Source organism: Rhinoraja longicauda, chromosome 12 (assembly GCF_053455715.1).
Source record: "Rhinoraja longicauda isolate Sanriku21f chromosome 12, sRhiLon1.1, whole genome shotgun sequence".
NCBI classification, from domain to species: domain Eukaryota; kingdom Metazoa; phylum Chordata; class Chondrichthyes; order Rajiformes; family Arhynchobatidae; genus Rhinoraja; species Rhinoraja longicauda.
The window spans coordinates 12,797,789-12,819,342 of record NC_135964.1 but is presented as its reverse complement, the minus strand read 5'-3'; the positions used below and the strand labels follow the sequence as shown (position 1 = coordinate 12,819,342).

Below are 21,554 nucleotides of genomic sequence, written 5' to 3'. Positions count from 1 at the left end.
TATCCCCACGAGATATAATCTGGGCTTGGTGGTAGGATCAGAAGTTGGAATGGGTGGGATGCTAGTTGGCAGGGGGGGAATTGTGATAGGTAGTTGTAGGATATGGTATGCTTGAGCAATTATTAAATTGCACACGCATACTTATAACAAAATTATAGGTTGCAGTGATACAATCATTGACAAGGTAACATTATTTTGCCACCAGTTGCCACCATTTAATTTTCTTGCTTGGTTTGCTAAAGTATGTAGAAAAAAGGAAAAATGCTCAGGGGCTGATATAATGTCTCGAGCAGCACACTATCTAATGTAATAGGACCTGAGCCAGCATAAACAGTAGCTTTAAAAACAAATTACAAAGGTAATTTGGAACATATGAATAACAACTTGCTGCATATTAACATCCTGTGGTTTGTTGGTAATTTTCCTGGCAGTTTGTTGTATAGTCAGTGATTTGATAAGCTCATTGCTCCATCTGTCTCTTTTCCTCAATGTGTGAAACATTAAAAAAAATATTACTGACTCGGATACTTAATTAGCCTTAATTACATAATGAACAACATTTCTGTTGAGCACTTAATAATCTCTTACTACAGTCATCTTTTGGTTAAGCTTTAATGCATGCATAAAATTGGCGCTCATAGATTGTTATTCAAACACTTGTCTCTTAAGTATTTATGAATATAGTTTACAATCAGATTTCTACCCTAACACTTACGAAAGATGTCTTCATTGCCATTTTAAGTGAGCTAGTTTAACAAGTGGATCACTAATTGTCTCATTGTGACTTCACAATGAGAGCTGTAACTGATGCATTGAGTTTCCTGCCTTGGGTTCCATATATTCCACTAAGGGTAAATGCTGTTCAACAACTCAAAGAGGACTAGCAAGGTAATTCACAGTTGGCAGAAAACATTGTGTAAAAGAGATTGAAAGTTTATTAGGAAAATTGGCAGTGACAAAAAGGAACACTTGGTGAATTTTATTGGCAACTGAGGCCAGATCAATATTTGGCTTTAGACATTAGACTTTAGAGATGCAATGTGGAAACAGGCCCTTTGGCTTGGCAAGTCTGTGCCAACCAGCGATCGCCCGTACACTACCACTATTCTACACACTAGGGACAATTTACAATTTTTACGAAAGCCAATTAGCCTCTATGTCTTTGGAGAGTGGGAGGAAACCAGAGCACCCGGAGAAAATCCATGTAGTCACTGGGAGAACATATAAACTCTGCACAGATAACACCTGCACTCAGGATCGAACCTGGGTATCTGGTGCTGTAAGGCAGCAACTCTAACGCTGCGTCGCAGTGCTGCCCTACAGTCTGCTAACCAGTTCTCCCAACCCCAAATATCCAAAGCCATCAGTAGACTTTTACAAAGTTTAAAAGTCATTTGGACAGATATATAGAGAAACAGGTTCAAATGGAGATGGGCCAAATGCAAGCAAATGGGACTAGCTCAGGACAACACAATGATCTGCGTGGACAAGCTGCACCAAAGGGTTTGTTTCTGTGCTCTATAACTCTAACAAGGGTGTCATAAAAGTTACAAGTGCCTGAACAATCTTATTAGTACAAACTAGACCAAGTGGACCCGTTGGGCCCAAACCTCTCCTGCATTGGTACAGCACCCTCCCCTCTCCCCCCTCCCCTCCCCCCTCCCCTCCCTTCCTCTCCCCCTCGACCCCCCTTATCCTCCCTCCCTAGGAGATAGATTTATAAAATGTGAATAACTTAAAAAATATAACCGATTTCAATGAAACTTCTTCCATTAGCACCAAAGGGATGATGGTGAGTAAGGTGGACCTAAAATGTTTGGGTTATCGTGTACTGTTTTGGCTGTAGTTCAGGAACAAACAAACAAACAAACGTTTTAGTATATAGATGAGCTTGAGATGAGATTCCAATGGGGTTAGTGCTCGGCAGATATTTAACAGAAAGTCCGACCTCCTGCAGCATCCCAGTCAGAATTTCCAGACCCATATTTCTGTATGAAGCCTCTAACCTTCAGCGTTTAATTGGTTTCTAAATTAATAACTCAATTTTCAGAACTGATTTATTCCCAATCATAAATGTAATTTACTTTTGAAAGAACGGCAGCACTGTAAAAATATAAGTAACTAAATGTGAAAATTGATGTTACAATTACATGAATTATTGGAAGTGAACTCACTGATGACACCCGTATAAGATTGTCATTATTATTTTTAATTTCTGCCCTGCAGTGTTTCTGTTGCTAAGCCATTGAATAGGAAACTAACTTCTCCTGTTTGCCACAGATCCTCTGTATGCGCTGTCTAGTGAGAAGGACCATGCTAAGATGTCCATGAAGGCATTTGTGTCCACAAACAAATTAGTGAGTACTCACAACTGTAGTTTGTCAGTATTATGTAATCTAAAATTAATTCTTCTTACACTTTTTCTTGCTTCAGAGGATGAATGCTCTGACATATTTTTCAACGGAATTGATACTAATGCAAACTCAAAGAATAATCTTTTCATGTGTATTATTGATCGGCATCGACCAATATTCAATGTTTTGGAATGTTCTAATTTCTCCACCGTACACAGCCCCCACTATATTTTTGAAGGCCAAATGACAATTGTTAAAGCGATCTGTATTGTCCCCTCTCCTGCCCACTTGTTGCATCTTTTTGGGTTTCCTCACCTGATTTGGCTGATTTGTTCAGAAGAAGAAAAAAATCAATTTTCAGTGATTTACAACCCACATAAGGTGTAATACCCGCCTTAAAATTAGTTATAGAGTCATGGAGCTGTACAGCACGGAAACATGCCCTTTGGCCCATCTTGTCCATGCTGACCAAGTTGGCATATTGGGCTGGTCCTATTTGCTTGCATTTGCCCCAAGGCCCTCTAAACCCTTCCTGTCCATATATCTGTCCAAATGTATTTTATAAGGCATAACTATATCCTCTTCTATAAATTCCGCTGGCCGCTCATTCCAGATATGGACTACCCACCGAGTGAAAATGTTGGCCCCTGAGGTCCTTCTTAAATCTCTCCTCTCCCACGTAAGCCTGTGCTCTCTAGTTTTAGAATCCTCTACCCTGGGAAAAAGACTGCGAACATTCACTTTGTCTGTGGCCCTCATGATATTGTACACCTCAATAAGGTCACCCCTCAGCCTCCTATGCTCCAAAGATAAAAAGTCCCAGCCTGTCCAACCTCTCGCTATAACTCAACCCCACAGGCCCAGGTAACATACTGGCGAATCTCTTCTGCATCCTTTCCAACATAATTCCAATCTCAATGCTGTCGACTATACTACTGCAACTGAATGGAGTAGATAGGGATCTGGCCAGTTTGCTCCCTGATATTAACATGTTAGTTTACAAATTAATGGCGTAGTAGGAAGATATCTAGAAACTAAAAAGTCATTGACGGATATTGTTAGGAATCATTCCCTGAAACTGGAATATCTGAGCATTTGAAAGAACTTTGTAAAATGTATTGAAAATTTCAATAATTATTTATTGAGTCAAAGGACACGACATAATTGTTCGAAGTTTAGAAATGATTAACATTTTCGGTAATGTCTTAGGATCAACATGGACACTTGTGCCTTCAGTACGTGAGCTGGCAAGATCATTAACATATGTATTGTGGTAAATAGCGATTTGTGAGGTGATAGAGGTGAACGTGGTATCTTGGCTGGTATCTTGACCTTTCAAAGTTGTGTACCTTTTCGAGTTTAAAAACAGAAAATTCTGGGAATAGCCAGCAGGTTAGGCAGCATCTGCAGAAAGAAAGATGGAGGTAATGCCTTAGAGCAACAGCCCTTAATCAGAACTAGGGAAGCGAGAAAACAAGTTGGTTTGTAAGATTTTGTGGAGGAAGGATGGATAATACTCAAAGGGAGTATCTCAATGACAGGGAGAGGCCAAGGTTGCCATCGAGATAGGTTGCTTAGGACATGTGGTCTGTTACGGATAGAAAATGAACAAAAGCTGAGAGGACAGTTAGTGAGTGAAAACACAAACATCCATCGATCATGTCTCCCACCTTCTGTTTTAACTTCTGGCCTTTGTTGCAACCATCTGCCTGTCAAAACCCCCTCCCGCCTGTGTCCACCTATCACCTGCCACACTTTGTCCTGCCCCTCCTCCCTCCCAGCTTTCCCTCTCCACACTCCCCCACCCCCACCCCCAAACAGCCTGAAGACGGGTCTCGACCCAAAACATTACCTATCCATGTTCTCCAGAGATGATGTCTGACCCGCTGAGTTACTTCAGCACTTTGTGGGTCTTTTTGTATAAACCAGCATCTGCAGTTCCTTGTTTCTACAAATAATGTTATCTTGGATATAGACACAAAATGCTGGAGTAACTCAGCGGGTCAGGCAGCATCTCAGGAGAGAAGGAATGGGTGCCGTTTTGAGTTGGATGTTTTCTGCTGGTCATCTTTAGAGTTACAGTGCGGAAACAGGCTCTTCAACCCACCGAGTCCCTACTGAGCAGTGACCACCACGTGCACTAACACCATCCTATACACGAGGGACAATTTTACAATTTTTTACTAAAGCCAAATAATCTACAAATCCGCATTCTTTGGAGTGTGGGAGAAAACTGGAGCACCCCCATGAGGTCACAGGGAGAACATGCAAACTCCACACAGACACAGCACCCGTAGTCAGGATCGAACCCATGTCTCTGGTGCTGTAAGGCAGCAACTCTACTGCTGCACCACTGTGCTGCCCTCTGAGAGGGGCTCAGAGATCCAGAGGGGAAGGGAAGACTCTGAGGCAGACCTTGTGAATGTGAGAACAGGGTGGAAATCAAGGAAAAAACTGATGACATCTTTAAGTTCAGTACGAGTGCAAAAAATAACCCCAGTTCCATTCTCCCAGTTCCTCCATCTCCATCATATTTGCACAGATGACAAGACTTCCAGACTTTCCGAGCATAGACACAACGTGCTGGAGTAACTCAGCGGATCAGGCAGCATCGGTGGAGAAAAAGGATCGGTGACGTTTCGGATCGGGACGCTTCTTCAGACTGAAGAATTCCAGCTTCTACTTAAGAGTGAAGAACTCCATCAAGCAGTTACTCCAGCTGAGATGCTGCTTGACCCTCTGAGTTACTCCAGGACTTTGTGTCTATCTACAGTATAAACCAGCATCTGCAGTTCTTTTCTACAGACTTTACAAGCAACTGCCTCTGAGTTGGTATCGATATTGGTTTATTGTTGTCATGAGTACCGAGATACAGTGAAAAGTTTTTGTTTGCAAGCTACTCAATTGAATCACACTGTACATGAGCACAGCAAGCCACACATCAAGCACAACAAGTAGAGAAAAGAGAAAAATACCAGAGTGTAGAATTTCATTTATCTGCATTGTAGCATTCCAGTTCTAGAGAAAAAGACCAAAAAGTTCACAATGAGGTAGGTTGGAAGATTAGGACTTCTCCCTAGCTTATGGGAGGACTGTTCAATAGCCTGGTAACAGCGGGGAAGAAGCTGTTCCTGTGCCCGGAGTTTATGTTAGCTTATAAAATCTCTACAATGATGCTGGCAGATAAAATGATTGTAACGAGAAAGTAAACTACCACATGACATAACAAACCCAATTGTTCATTTTTTAAATACTGAGCAGAATAAGTTAAGCAACAGAAAAAAATCTAAATACAATAGGCTTTGCAAAATGGTGATCTTACAAAGCAGAGAAGAATGGACCATAGTGACTCCTTTGATAAGTTATCTTTGTACTAAGCAATGTCAATCTATACTTTTATTAGCATGTGGTTTAAGTTGTTCTCTTGGCATCCAGATATCACAAATTTTGTATTTTTCTTTGATGCAGAAAAAGGTACCTGATTATCAAGCCATGTTCAGTAATTTGCAGCATTTCCCAAGCTTTGCTCTGCAACTTGACCACACCAACCCAGTCCCAAAGTTTATTGATCAACGCTGGAGAGGATATGAAGTGAAAAGACAAGAAGCCATCAGGCAACTGGCAAAGTAATAACTACTTTCTTTTGAAATGAGCTAAATGGGCAAATTAAGATATCCTTTCAATTAGTAAATCATAAACCACTTGAAAACCTTCACTTACTACAAAATGTTTCAACATAGTATTTCAGAACTCTATCTCTGATCATTAAAATTAGGGGTGGTTGAATGGCACAGCTGGTAGAGCTCCTGCCTCACAGCGCCAGAGACCCGGGTTTGAACCTGACCTCGGGTACTATCTGTGTGGAGTTTGTATATTCTCCCTGTGACCATGTGAGTTTACTCCAGGTGTTTTGGCTTCCTCCCACATCCCAAAGACGTGTGGGTTTGTAGATTAATTGGCCCTCTGTAAATTGGCCCTGGATGAGAAAGTGTGGGATAGCATAGAACTAGTGTGAACTTGTGATCGATGGTTGGCATGGACTCGGTGGGCCGAAGGGCCTGTTTCCATGCTATACCTTTCAAACGATCAATTTTAAACCATTCTGATTTTGAAATCATTTAGATTAACATCAGCAAATCATCATTGAATTATTTGCTTCACCGATTTCATCTCTTTAGCCGTGTAGGAAAATAACTGCAGATGGTTCAAATTGAAGGTAGACACAAATTGCTCGAGTAAGCGGGTCAGGCAGCATCTCAGGAGAGAAGGAATGGGTGACGTTTTGAGTCGAGACCCTTCTTCAGACTGATGTCAGGGGAGGGGGCAGGACAAAGATAGCATGTAGTAGGAGACAGGAAGACAGTGGGAGAACTGGGAAGGGGGAGGGGAAAGAGAGGGACAGAGGAACTATCTGAAGTTGGAGAAGTCAATGTTCATACCTCTGGGGTGTAAACTGCCCAAGCGAAATATGAGATGCTGTTCCTCCAATTTGCGCTGGGCTTCACTATGACAATGGAGGAGGCCTAGGACGGAAAGGTCAGATTGGTAGTGGGAGGGGCAGTTGAAGTGCTGAGCCACCGGGAGATCAGGTTGGTTAAGTTTACACCCCAGCGGTATAAACATTGACTTCTCCAACTTCAGATAGTTCCTCTGGCCCTCTCTTTCCCCTCCCCCTTCCCAGTTCTCCCACTGTCTTCCTGTCTCCTACTACATCCTATCTTTGTTCCGCCCCCTTCCCTGACATCAGTCTGAAGAAGGGTCTCGACCTGAAACGTTACCCATTCCTTCTCTCCTGAGATGCTGCCTGACCTGCTGAGTTACTCCAGCATTTTATGTCTACCTTCATCTCTTTAGCCAAATATTTTGATTGTTTTGTCAAAACTTTTGATTTGGTCTGGATGGAGCTGCTTTACAGATGTTCTGATGTCTGGGTCCTAGTTTTGTCCAGAGCTCCTGTAAAGATGCTGTGAGAAATGATGTTAAAGCTTTTCCCAATACGAACAGCAATTCATCAGGAATATTTTAAAGACCTGACACAAATGAACATTTTAACAAGGCTTATTAATTAAGTACATCATTCCTCATCTCTCTTTAGAGAATGTATTTTGCATGTATTATTTTTTTATGTTTTTGCAACCAGCTGCCACTAAGAAATTAAAACTATAATAAAAGTATACATTTTTTCCCCAGCTATAACTCGTCCATAAAAATGCAGATGCAAGCACCGCAAGATGAGGACGTGAATGGCAGAAACCGGTACAAGTACTTCACAAGGTAGGATAATGAAAGAAAATAGTTTTTTGGTTGCCATTGCAATTGGAAAACTTGGCATGAACGTACTGTGAAAAAAGCTAATTTAAAAAAAATGTATTATTGATAATTTGAATTTAAATTGAATGATAGGAGTTTCCGTGCTGTATTATTCCAATTACTGAATAATTCAGATTTTATTTTTGTATATTTCCTTCCACCCCCTCAGTTTGTTTCCCATTTACGCATATGTTATAAAACAAAGCAATTTTATTTTAATTGAATGAATGATATTTTTTTGTCACATGTGCTGTACCTAGGGTACAAAGTACCGAACAGTCCTATCTCCTGCCTGCCGCTGCATGTGGCAGCAGTTCCCCCCTCCCCCTCCCATGCTGGGTCTCCCTTTGTTCTTGGTGGCCCTCTGCTGGGACCCCCCATTGCTCCAGCTGGTCCACCTCACTCCTCATTCCCAGTTCCAACGACGCCGGTGGCTCGGGGCTGAGTCAGAGTCTGCGAGGGGCTCACTGGGCTTACCGGGCGGGTCCTCTGACGCTGGTCCGTGGTGGGTGAGTCGTCCATTGTGTGACTGCAGCAGACGAGTCGGGCCTGCTCTCCCGGGGGTGTCCCGGCCAGCTGCTTGCTGGGTATAACTTTGTTTTTTGGTGCAATTTGGTCTCTCCAAGTTACATGCACAGTTTACCGTGATGAACCGGATAAAATTGTAGTCTTCATAAGCTGACGGGCGTTATTATTTGTAGCCACGCACTCTTATTTAGTTTAGTTTAGTTTATTGTCACGTGTACCGAGGTACAGTGAAAAGCTTTTGTTGCGTGCTAACCAGGCAGTGGAAATACAATATGTGATTACAATTGAGCCATCCACAGTGTACAGATACAGGATAAAGGGAATCATTTCTTTATTTTTATTTGTTTTACAGACCTATTATTCCCTTCGTGCAACAGCTGCCTGTGAATGTAATGATGGAGATGTCCAAGTAAGTTCATTGTAACCTTTCCGTGCAGACCAGTGATTTTACTGCTGCAACGTTCACTACTTTTTCTCCTTGAGGGAGTTTTAAAACGGTGCGGAATTGTACCGAGAGATGTGCATCAATGTCCCCTGTGCCGTACATCATTTAATCTTTGTCAAGTCTTCTTCATCGGTCTTTTATGGGCCATTACCCTTTTATGCCTCATTAAAACTAAAATTCTGGAGGTTATTTTATTTCCTTCCTGGGATTCTATTCCAAAATGTATTCTCTGCCAATTCATTTCAGGGATGACTCGGTGGCAGATTATGAGGATTATGATTTTCAGACTTCAACCAGGCAGAGTGTGGGGGTGCAGACAGACTACAGGGACAGTGAGACACAGACTGAGCCGTACTCTCCAGAATATGTTGTACGCCCAGGCTCAGCCCCTGAGCTCCTCATCCTTGCTACTTTAAAATTCGGTGAGTCCTTCAGTAATGTGGAAGAATAATTAATCAAGAAGTAATTTAATAACTGTTAAGGTCGTAATACTACTGATTAATCATTTATGGAGTACTCCATGCTATGCTTTCACTTGTGATTGAATTAAAATTAATTAAAATAATGACCCTTTAGTTTTCCTCTTGATGAAATATCCAACCAAATGCCCAGGTTATAACAAGCCAATGAAGTAACCTTACAAAGCTAAGGACGACTCTTATTACAACCATTAACAACACCCGTGGTTGATTGAATGTCGAAGGTGTGAGGATTAGGAAGGCCTCTAGTTTATATGACTATTAACGCTGCATTGGCTGATATGTTTACTGAGTATATTTATAGAGTACTATGTTTACATATCTTTTGCCGCTGCAAGTAAGTATTTTACTGTTCTGTTTCAGGACATAAGACAATAAAACACTCTTGACTATTGGCAAGAATTGGCTGGGGAGGAGTGGGTGTGAGACCATACTGTTGGCTTGAAACCTCCTTTAAAAACAAATGGAAAACGCAAGCTAAACTGCCCAGTTCTGAATAGCAGCACAAGAGACTGTAGGAGTGGTGAATGCTTTTCCAAAACCCTCACTGAAAGTGTGCTGGTCATCGTGTGAAATCAGAATCAATCTAGGCCAGCGAGCAGCAGATGCCCAATATACGTGAGACCAAACTTCCAAGGTGTCTGAAGAAGGGTCTCGACCCAAAACGTCACCCATTCCTTCTCTCCTGAGATGCTGCCTGACCTGCTGAGTTACTCCAGCATTTTGTGAATAAATACCTTCGATTTGTACCATCATCTGCAGTTATTTTCTTAAACTTCCAAGGTGTCATTGCCTTCAGGAGACCTGGGAGGAAAATTGATGATAAAATGAATGTGTTGAAAGCAAATATTTGACAGGTGCATGGAACTGAGGATTCCCATTCCTTCTTGGGTGCATGGGGTCATAAAGCATCCGTGCATGTTGCATTTATATATATGTTCCTTTGTTCGTCCCACACCGGGGAAATTTACAGTGTTACAGCAGCAAAGTGGATAGCAAGAGATAGCAATTGGATTTACAAGTCCAGGTCAACCACGTTTATATTTGCTGGATTGAAATCACCGATTAAAACAATTTATCACCCTTCCTGCCACATCTTCTGAAGTATCGCTTTGCATTCTTTCTTTTACTCCTTTTGTCTCTGTCTTTTTATTTTCTCTTTTTTTTCCAAGCTCAAAGGCTGCAGAAGGGTCCCGACCCAAAACTTCACCTATTCATGTTCTCCACAGTTGCTGACTTATTTCAGCACTTTGTTTCTTTATTCAAAGGCCATCTGAGTGGCTTTACCCTTACCCCCAGCCTTTCCCACTCTAGCTCTCAGAGACACTCATTGCAATGTGCCCATGATCACTGTAGGTTTCATAGCTACAGGTGTGTGTGTGACCAGAGAGAGGGGTTCCACCCGGTTTCCAGGCCCAGCATCACCCGAGATACACAGCCGCTTGTATATTGCTGTGATGACTCCTTTTAGCACTGGTCCCACAAGTGCTCTCGATCCTGAGGGACCAATGTTACTACACAAGGATATTTCTGATGTAAAAAAATTGGATACAATTTTCAAATTATATCTATTTTCCTCAATTTAAAAAAAAGGTAAATTACAGGACATGACATAATAAACAGTTGTTTTTTGTCAACACATTTTGATTGAATTGAAAAATGCAACATGAAAGAGGCTCTTCAGCCCACCGAGTCCATGCCGACCATCGATCACCCTAGTTCTATATTGTCCCACTTTCTCATTCACTCCCGACACACTCGGGGCAATTTACAAAGGCCAATTAATCTTCACGTTTTTGAGGTGTGGGAGGAAACCAGAGCACGCGGAGGAAACCCACGCGGTCACTGGGAGAACGTGCAAACTCCACACAGACAGCACCAGGTGTTGTGATTGATCTCAGATCTCTGGGCGCTGTGAGGCAGTGGCTCTACCATTGTGCCTATTAAAGAGGCTCCCGAAGAACAAAATAATCTGTTTTATACCAATCCTTAATAATTTTTTTTGTGAAAGTGAATTCTAGTCATGTTCTCAATTCCTCGAATGTTCCCTTCTCCCGTGTGACTGTAGGCCAAGGTTTGCCAGCAGGCTTGGCAGAGGTGGAGATGATTCAACGGGCGCGGGAAAAGCGGGCATGGGAAGCTTCTCTCCCTCCACTGAGCGATCGCTGGCAACTGGAGAAGAGGAAGAAGATGATGGAGGAGATGGAGAGAAACGAGTGGGCATATCGGGAGCAAGAAATTGAAAAGTACGCATTAAATCTCCACGCTAAAACCAAACACTCCGGAAGAAAACCGTTTATTAACGCAAAATACCCATTTTATCTCGGGTTTGTATAAGAAAACTGTTCAGATGAAGCGGAATGCAATGGAAAAGTAAGAATGACTTAATTGGGATCCAATAATAACCCTAACCAACGGCCACAAATATTAAACTACCTTCCCCTGTTGCAGGAGCTAACGAGGATTATTTTAACTAGGGAATATAACTAGGTGTAACCCTAAATTATAATGAAGAACCTTAACGGGACAACAAAATAAGCAATGCTAATGCCATCTTGAGTCTTCCATTGAACACAGTGTTTGTGCCGAACATGATGCCAAGTCAAACTAATCTTCTCTAACACTGGAGGGCAAAGTTATAAGGTGAGAGGGGGAACGTTTAATGGAGATGTGCGGGGCGTTTTATACGCAGAGTGGGGAGCGCCTGGGGTAGCGGTGGAAACAGATACGATAGTGGCGTTTACCAGGCTTTTAGCTAGGCACATGGAAGTACAGGGAATAGAGGGATCTGGCTCATGTACAGGGAAATGGGATCAGTTAAACTTGGCATCATGTTCGGCACAAACATTGTGCACCGATGGGCCTGTTCCTGTGCTGTACTGTTCTATGTTCTAATCTTCTCTGCCTGCACGTGATCCATATCTATGAGTGCCTATCTAAAAGCCTCTCAAAAGTCATGATTGTATCTGCCTCCACCATCACTAGTGGTAGTGTGTTCCAGGCACCAACCACTCTGCGTTTAAAACAAAATGCTTGCCCTGCACATCTCCCTTTAAAATTTGCTCCTCTCACCTTATATATTTTTTTAGATTTAGAGATACAGCGTGGAAACAGGCCCTTCGGCCCACCGAGTCCGCGCCGCCCAGCGATCCCCGCACATTAACACTACCCTACACACACTAGGGACAATTTTTACATTTTACCCAGTCAATTAACCTACAAACCTGTACGTCTTTGGAGAGTGGGAGGAAACCGAAGATCTCGGAGAAAACCCACGCAGGTCACGGGGAGAAAGTACAAACTCCGTACAGACGGCGCCCGTAGTCAGGATCGAACCTGAGTCTCAGGCGCTGCATTCGCTGTAAGGCAGCAACTCTACCGCTGCGCCACCGTGCCACCATAAAATATATAAAATATATAGAAATTGTCCTTTGCTAAATTCTCTGCTCCTGTCCATTCTATTCAATATATTGCAGTGATATTGCAGTGATTCTTTGAGACTGAAAACCTAGCCTTGCTATTTGATTTCTTTCATATATTGTACTTTGTCTTAAGGCTTCAGGAAATTCGACTGGATGTGCTAAAGAGCTTGTTAAGTCAACGTGAAGCCAAGCAACAGGAAACAAATGTGAAACGGATTGACATTCAGTGGTCCAAATATCAGCAGAAGAAGGCAGTGACTATAAAGAAGATCAGACTGGAACACATCAAAGGTTTTGTTTGGTCAAAGTTTACCATTATAGGGGAATGATAATAGAAATAGATATTTATCAGAATTGAGTTGGAAAATCAGTTCATATCGTTGAGTTGTAAGCTACCCAATTTGATTATGTGCTGCTGTTCCTCCAGTAACTTCCTTGGCTTTACCCTAAGAAATGTTGAGTCCATATGTCAGTTCATTTATCTCTCAAAAATAGGCTATTGCACCAACAATCAAATTTTGAATCGCGTGCAAGTTTGCGTTCTGAGAGTTAATTAATGTTTTATAATTTGTTTTAAGAAATAAGAAAATTAACAGCTAAGAGAAGAAATGTGGAAGGAAGGCTTGAACGGCGTAGCCTCATCAAGGACTATGCAGATTATGGTTCACAGGTTTATGCACCTATTTCTCGGATTGGCCAGTTCCCAGACCAGAACTCGGAGCGGTTTGTTGTGAAGAGCCATTTACTATCCACGTACGATGGTAAGTCAGTGCCAGGGGTAAAGCAAAAATCAAGTACACGTTTACTCAGCTGGACAGGCAGCATCTCTGGAGAGAAGGTATGGGTGACGTTTCTTCAGACTGTCTCGACCTGAAACGTCATCCATTCCTTCTCTCCAGAGATGCTGCCTGTCGCACTGAGTTACTCCAGCATTTTATGTCTATATTCGGTGTAAACCAGGATCTGCAGTTCCTTCCTGCACGTACAAGTTTACATTTGTTTCAGACTCCATCTCATCTGACCATCAGAAAGGGAAAGCTTGGGACAGTCAGTTTACAAAAATATTCATATAAAATCTCAGGTTCAATCTTTTACATAATATTTGCTTCATTGTTAGCCTTTAAGATTGAAATCCGATTTAGTCTATTTTAATAATCCGACTGAACAGAATGAGGCAGCTGATGCTTGGATATTCGTCTACATGTGGATATGAAAATGGTTAGACTTTAGAGATACACACGCAAACAGGCCCTTCGGCCCACCGTGTCAGCGCCTACCAACGATCACACTAGCACTATCCTACGCACTAGGGACCATTTACAATTTTACCGAAGCCAATTAACCTACAGACCTGTACATCTTTGGTGTGGGGGAGGAAACTGAAACACCTGGGGAAAACCAATGCGATCACAGGGAGGGCATGCAAACTCCACACAGGAGTTTCTTGAGAACTCTCAGAATGGATTTTCTGCTGAGGGTCTTCAATCCTGTGTTTATGTAGTCTGAAGTTGCCTAAGTGTTCCACTTTTCACCAATGTGTTATGAAATTACATAATACAGACCTGCTACAAAAGCAAATACTATCAATAATATATTTGTTATATTCAGGATGAAAAGCTAAGGAGGTAGGCTGACTTAGCGTTGGTCAAAATACAAGGTGCTGGAGAACTCAGCAGGTCAGACGGCATCTGTGGAGGGAATAGGCAGGTGGCGTTTTGGGTCGGGACCTTCTTCAGACTGATAATCATTGAGATTGTAAAATGATTGAAGCTGTAACAAATTTGACACATGGCGATAATTCCCCATAATATCTTAGGAAGGACATGATGGAGGGAAGGCAATAAAGAGGTAGACACAAAAAGAATAGGAAACCCATATCAGGGACGATAAAGGCTATAACTGACAGAATGCCCAATGTTATGATACGATAGGTGAAGAGCTAATACAGCATCTAAGGTGTCCCGGCAACTGCAGTGGCATTAGGACCTGGCTCGAATGTCCAAATAATGTTATGTCTCGCTTTTGACTTTGAACCCATGGCATTTTTCGTGCACCAAAAAATCAGGAGGCTGGGATCTGTAGGAATCAGCGTGGGAGCAGTTCCATTTTCCTTCTCTTGCATGTCACTATTTTTGGGCCTTCAGGATCAAACTGTAACAAACCATAATTTGGACATTAGCATTATATATTTGTTTTCACATCCTGCGCTCTACATCTTCAAAATGGATTCCACTGACCACAAACTCACTCCTATCTGCAACTCTTTACCTGTGTCTAGCATTGCCTGGGGAATGTGTGGGCCGGGTGTGTGGCTAGAAGAAGATTTCAATTCCAAAACCACTGGCACGTGCCTGGTGTGAATATTAGAAAGTTGTACATCTCTGGCAGCTGATATTCTAACTGGTAAAGTCAATTAATAAAGAGGAGAGCAATGAAAGGGTGGCCAATCATTTTCCAGGCATTCACAATCTGGTGATAAGCAGGTCCTGTGTATGCCAGCAGTGTTAATATGACAGATCCATGGTGAAGCTGATGGATTCCAAATGTTCTCCAACGCCAAATAATGAAAGGTATGAAGAAAGATTAAAAAAACACGTGTAATTAAGCTCCTCTTTAGAGCTAAAACGAGAGGGGTATTTCTTGCTTACAAACGGGTCCAAGCTACCTCAGGCCTGTGTTGCACCTTTTAAACATGTATTAGGTCTGCTAGATTTGGAGGACGCGCTGCCTGACTTTGTTACTCAACCACGTATACGGATTCAGAGACCCATACTTACAACAAAGGACGGCTTCTTGAAGTATGCTGCTCGAAAGGAATTGGAATTGGCGAAACTTCACAAGGTAACCTTAGTGCTAGCCTTGTGGGCTTGTTCACTTGAACTTGTAATGGCAGTCAGGATCGAACCCAGGTCTCTGGCGCCATAAGGCACAACTCTACCGCTGCGCTACCGTGCTGCCCTAAATTACCCAGTTTCATTCTTTGGTTGATTAATTTACCTTTTTTCCTGTCGACTGATCAAACTTGCGTTGGCAATAACTAGAATGTTAGCAATGTCTCGAGCATTACCTTTGAGAAGTAGTTTGTTCCTTCATTTCTCCTGCACTGTGGGTGTATTTCAGGCTGGTTTCTCCAGCCCCCCCCCCCCTTCCCCCCACCCCCCACTTCCTTCTTCACTTGCTCCACTGAGCAGAATTCTGACTCCAAATTCACTTCTTGCAAGGACGTGATTTGGAACAGATTGGAACAGACACTCTAACTGAGGAAACTTTGATCATTTGCCTTTCCCACCCCTCCTGATGTTTTGATCCCAGTGAATACTACCTCCATTCCTACCCCTGCCACAATCATAGTCTCCGCAGTATTTCCTCTCCGTACTCAACGTAAGTTTGCATCGCTATGATCGCCCCAGGCAGCTGCCTTTCAGCTCACCCTCTTGATAAAGATCATTCCATCTTTGTTTGCTTATACAACGTAAAGATACTGGAGTAACTTGGCGGGTCAGGCAACATCCCTGGAAAACATGGATAAGTGATGTTTTGGGTCAGGGTCTGAAGAAGAGTCCTAATCCGAAACATCACCTATCCATGTTCTCAAGAGGTGCTGCCTGACCTGCTGAGTTAGTCCAGCACTTTGTGTTTCTCTTTTGTAAACCACCATCTACTGTTCCTTGTATCTACATCCATCTTTCTATTGTTTACTTTTCACTGTCTTCCCTCGCCCTTACCACATTATCTCTACTCGACTGGCACATTATTTTGAAATATTATTGGTGTTACTTAGCCTAGCTTTAAGATATATAAACATAGCACAAAAAGTAAGGAAATTTGTGTTTGGTAGATTATTTCTTTGTTGTAACAATGCTGCTTGGCAATAAATCTTATACCGTTGGAAAGCCTGTTTATTTCCCTTTTAAATGGTGCCACATTTGTAAGGGACATGCATTTGTGGGATGAGCAGCAGAGCTGAGTATATGGGTTGCGCCCATGAAAAATTTGCCAAATCTTCTCTGCCAATGCCAAACAGCTTATTCTGCTGTTGCTATTGACTCTTGTTTTGAGCTCTATGCTGATTGCTGCACCGATAGAGTAACATCTTTTGGTGGAGGCAGTGTGATGGTGTGGGGCGGCATCTCCCTCACTGGAAAAACGAGGCTTGTCATCATTGGAGGCAATCTCAATGCAGAGAGATATCGAGATGAGATTCTGCAACCAGTGGCAATCCCATATCTCCACAGTCTGGGACCGAACTCTATCCTCCAAGATGACAATGCTCGCCCCCACAGAGCAGGGTTTCTCAGAGACTACCTCCAGAATTTGGGAGTGGAGAGGATGGAATGGCCTGCTAGCAGTCCTGACCTCAACCCCATTGAACACTTGTGGGATCAGCTTGGGCGTGCTGTTCGTGCCAGAGTGACCAACACAACCACGTTGGCTGACTTGCGACAAATGCTGGTTGAAGAAAGGGATGCCATCCCACAACAGTGTGTGACCAGGCTGGTGACCAGCATGAGGAGGAGGTGCCAGGCTGTTGTGGCTGTGTATGGTTCTTCCACACGCTACTGAGGCTCCTGTTTATTAAATGAATAAATTGTTAAATTGCCAATATGTCTTGTTTCTTCAGACTTCAATCATCCAATCCACCAAACAACACCGAACAAGAGTCAATGGCAGAATAAGCTGTTTGGCATTGGCAGAGAAGATTTGGCAGATTTTTCATGGGCGCAACCCACATACTCAGCTCTGCTGCTCATCCCACAAATGCATGTTCCTTACAAATGTGGCACCATTTAAAAGGGAAATAAACAGGCTTTCCAACGGTATAAGATTTATTGCCAAGAAGCATTGTTACAACAAAGAAATAATCTACCAAACACAAATTTTCTTATTTTTTGTGCTATGTTTAGTTTGCACTATTAGAGAAATACTTTAGATCACTAAAGTAATAGTCATACAGTGTGGAAACAGGCCCTTCGGCCAACTTGTCCACACTGGCAAATATGTCCCATCTACATTAGTCCCACCTGCCCGTGCTTGGTTCATATCCCTCCAAACCTGTCCTATCCATGTACCTGTCTAATTGTTTCTTAAACATCGCGATAGTCCCTGCCTCAACTGCCTCCTCTGGCAGCTCATTCCATCCACCCCCCACCCTTTGTGTGAAAAGGTTGCCCTTCAGATTCCTATTAAATCTTTTCCCCTTCACCTTGAACCTGTGTCCTCCACTAATAACTCAATGATTTAAAAATCATGGACACTAAACTAACAGCAACTCTTTGTAAACCTCAGGCAATACAAGATGCAAAATTCAAAGGAGAAAAGGTGGAAAAGCCTCTTCGCTTTTTGTTCAAGATTATTAAACCTCCTCCTCGTCCCCCAACACCAACTGTTGAACTGCCACCTGAGGTAAGGACTAACATAAAACAGCTACCCTTAAAAAGCTAAATCTCTATCTCTAAATCTAAATCAATAGTTCTTTAGTAATTTGTTTTCCAAGACTGTTTGTCCTTAAGATCACAATGAATGGCGGTGCTGGCTCGAAGGGCCAAATTACCTTCTTCCTGCACCTATTTTCTATTTTTTATGTAAGATAAAGAAACAAGCATGCTAATTTTCAGCGTCTGACCACAGTTGATCTATTGTGCCTGGAGATATTGGTGTGACAAAACAAGAACACGAATAAAAGGACATCCCTTTAGGAAGGAGATGAGGAGGAATTTCTTTAGTCAGTAGGTGGTGAATCTGTGGAATGTTGAGCAAAACACAAAGTGCTGGAGGAACTCAGCAGGTCACACAGCATCTGTGGAAAGAATAGACGGTAAACTTTACAGGTTGGGACTTTCACTGCTTTCCCTCTGTGATTCCTGCTGTTCTCTCCCCCTACTCCATCAGTGTGTAGAAGGGACCCGACCCGAAACGTCGTCCGTCCATTCCCTCCACAGATGCTGCCTGATCCGATGAATTCCTCCAGCACTTTGTGTTTGCTCAACATTCCAGCATCTGCAGTGTCCCAACTCTTGATTAGTTCTACTTAACATAGTGTGGCATAGCATTTACTGAACTAGTCAATCATAAGTTCAAAAGTGATAGGAGAATTAGGCCATTCAGCCCATCAATTCGACTCCACCATTCAATCATGGCTGATCTATCTTTCAACCCTATTCTCCTGCCTTCTCCCCATAATCCCTGACACCAGTACTGATCAAGAATTTATCTATCTCTGCCTTAAAAATATCCATTGACCGCCTCTACAGCCTTCTGTGGCAATAAATTCCACAGATTCACCACCCACTGACGAAAGAAATTCCTCATCTCCTTTCTAAAGGGATGTCCTTTTATTCTGAGGCTATGACCTCTAGTCCTTGACTCTCCCACTAGTGGAAACCTCTTCTCCACATTCATTCTAGGCAGGCCTTTCATGATTCGGTAAGTTTCAATGAGGTCCCACTTCATTGAAACAACCTTCCACCATACCCTCTGCTTCCTTCCATGAAGCCAATTTTCTCTCCATTCCGCTACCTCTTCTTGGATCCCATGCGATGTAATCTTCCAGAGCAGCCCACAATGTGGAACCTTGTTGAATGAACCTTTTCTTCTGACTTCATGAATAAACCTTGTTCATGCTCAGGTTTATCTAGAGTTCTCTTAAGTGCTAATCAGATGGAGGATCAGTGACATTGTATTAAACAATGGAATAGGCCCAAAGGATGCATTGGCTCACCCCTGCACTTATTCTTTCCTATGTTAAAATAGGACTGAAGCAAATGGGGAATTATAAAGCAGTTTGCTTGATGCTTGTTGTTAGAAAAGTGCTGGAGCTCATCAGCAAAGTCATGTAACAGGGCAAAGAATACCATAATATAATAAATAAACATGTCTTTATGCAGCAAAAATCATGTTTAATGAAAAGATAGTTTCGTAGATATATGTAACAGGGCTGATAAGAGGGACATAGGAATTCAATATCATCACACCAAAGACTAATACATAAAATACAGGACAGAACTTGTGGAAATGCTGCTACTAAACAGCATTGGCTCGCATCCTGATCTTGGATCTTGGCTCGCATCCTGCTCAACCGTCTCATTCAACACCTTGAGCAGGGTCTCCTTCCAGAAAGCCAGTGCGGTTTCCGTGCTGGACGTGGAACTGTCGACATGATATTTGCTGCACGCCAACTCCAGGAAAAATGCCAAGAGCAGCACAGCGACCTGTTCGTGACCTTCGTCGATCTGACAAAGGCCTTCGACACTGTCAGCAGAGATGGCTTGTGGAAGATAATGCAGAAGTTTGGCTGTCCCAGCAAGTTCATCATGATTGTCCGGCAGTTCCATGACGGCATGATGGTGAAAGTGCTAGATGATGGAGACGAGTCGGAAGCCTTTCCAGTGACAAACGGCGTGAAGCAAGGTTGTGTTCTTGCCCCTACACACTTCAGCATGGTCTTCTCTGCCATGCTGACTGATGCCTTCCGTGACTGCCAGGATGGAATACACATCAGGTACAGGACTGACAGCAGGCTGTTCAACCTCAGGCGCCTGCAAGCTGTTACTAAGGTGAAGGAGACCATCATCAGAGATTGTTTGCTGATGACTGCGCCCTCAACGCCAGCACAGAGCAGAAGATGCAGCATGAAATGGACTGCTTCTCACAGGCCTGTGACAACTTTGGTCTCTCCATTAGCACCAAAAAGTCTGAAGTTATGTACCAGCCCGCACCTGGAAAGCCCTACCAGGAACCACACATCACGGTGAAGGGGCAGAATCTACAGGCAGTCGACAGCTTTATCTATCTGGGTAGTACACTCTCGCGAGTGATGAACATTGACGCTGAGGTCAACAACAGGATTGCCAAGGCCACCGCTGCCTTTGGGCGACTCCGTGAGAATGTTTGGGAGCGGAGAGGACTCAGCCTTACCACCAAGCTGAAGGTCTACCGTGCAGTGGTACTCACCACTCTTCTCTATGCCAGTGAGACCTGGACTGTCTACAGCAGACATGCCAAACAGCTCAACCACTTTCACTTGAGCTGCCTACGGAGACTCCTTCATATCAGGTGGCAGGACAAAATTCCCGACACAGAGGTCTTGGAACGGGCGGAATCCCCAGTGTCCACACCCTCCTACGGAAAGCCCAAGCCAGATGGGCAGGCCATGTCGTCAGAATGCCCGAGAGTCGACTGCCAAAACAGCTTCTGTATGGAGAACTGTGTCAGGGCAAGCGCTCAGTAGGAGGACAGAAGAAACGGTTTAAGGACTGCCTCAAAGTGTCCCTCAAAGACTTGGACATCAACCTCAGCACTTGGGAGTCTCTTGCTCTGGACCGTCCAACCTGGCGTAGCAAGCTCACCACAGGAGCCCGTGCAGCAGAGAACAGACACACTGCAGAGGCCCAGAGGAAATGCACCGCGCACAAGGCCCGGGCTACCTCCACTTCCACTGCAGCACCCATCCACTTGTGTCCTACGTGTGGGCGTGCCTTCCGGGCCCGGATTGGCCTCACCAGTCACTTCCGGACCCACAGTCACCAATCCTCCAACTGAAAGTGAAGTCATGGTCATCTTCGGATCCGAAGGACGAACAACAACAACAGCATTTCTCAACAAACGTTTCACTAAATTCAGGATTTCTGTGCAGTCTGAAATTGACTGGCAGCTCGTTGCTGGCATTTTGTTATCTGGGCTTGAATTTTCTCGAGATCCTTTCATTGAAATAATGTGGAATGGTGCGGAGAAATTTAGGAGCCGTTGTTTGTCGAGCAGTGCATCTCTAATACATTTACTGTATTTACAGCATGGAAACAGGGCTTCAGCCTACCGAGTCCACGCCGACCATCAATCACCCATTCACACTAGTTCTATGTTATCCCACTTTCTCATCCACTCCCTACACACTAGGGGCAATTTACAGAGGGCCAATTAACCTACAAACCTGCACGTCTGTGGGATGTGGGAGGAAACGAGCACCCGGAGGAAACCCACACGGTCACAGGGAGAGTGTGCAAATTCCACGCAGGCAGGA

General features: G+C 43.3%; 1 protein-coding gene across 3 annotated transcripts in view; it reads left to right on the top strand.

Moving 5' to 3' along the window:
• cfap91 (cilia and flagella associated protein 91) overlaps nucleotides 1-21,554 on the top strand; it is a 68,125-nt gene that overhangs the window by 12,605 nt on the left and 33,966 nt on the right. For all 3 annotated transcript variants that reach the window (XM_078408657.1, XM_078408658.1, XM_078408656.1), the window contains exons 2-11: nucleotides 2,281-2,357; nucleotides 5,823-5,980; nucleotides 7,545-7,628; nucleotides 8,545-8,601; nucleotides 8,884-9,059; nucleotides 11,185-11,362; nucleotides 12,672-12,829; nucleotides 13,117-13,299; nucleotides 15,240-15,379; nucleotides 17,825-17,941. In XM_078408657.1, the coding sequence (XP_078264783.1) occupies nucleotides 2,281-2,357; nucleotides 5,823-5,980; nucleotides 7,545-7,628; nucleotides 8,545-8,601; nucleotides 8,884-9,059; nucleotides 11,185-11,362; nucleotides 12,672-12,829; nucleotides 13,117-13,299; nucleotides 15,240-15,379; nucleotides 17,825-17,941 (1,328 nt within the window). The remainder of the gene's footprint in view (nucleotides 1-2,280; nucleotides 2,358-5,822; nucleotides 5,981-7,544; nucleotides 7,629-8,544; nucleotides 8,602-8,883; nucleotides 9,060-11,184; nucleotides 11,363-12,671; nucleotides 12,830-13,116; nucleotides 13,300-15,239; nucleotides 15,380-17,824; nucleotides 17,942-21,554) is intronic.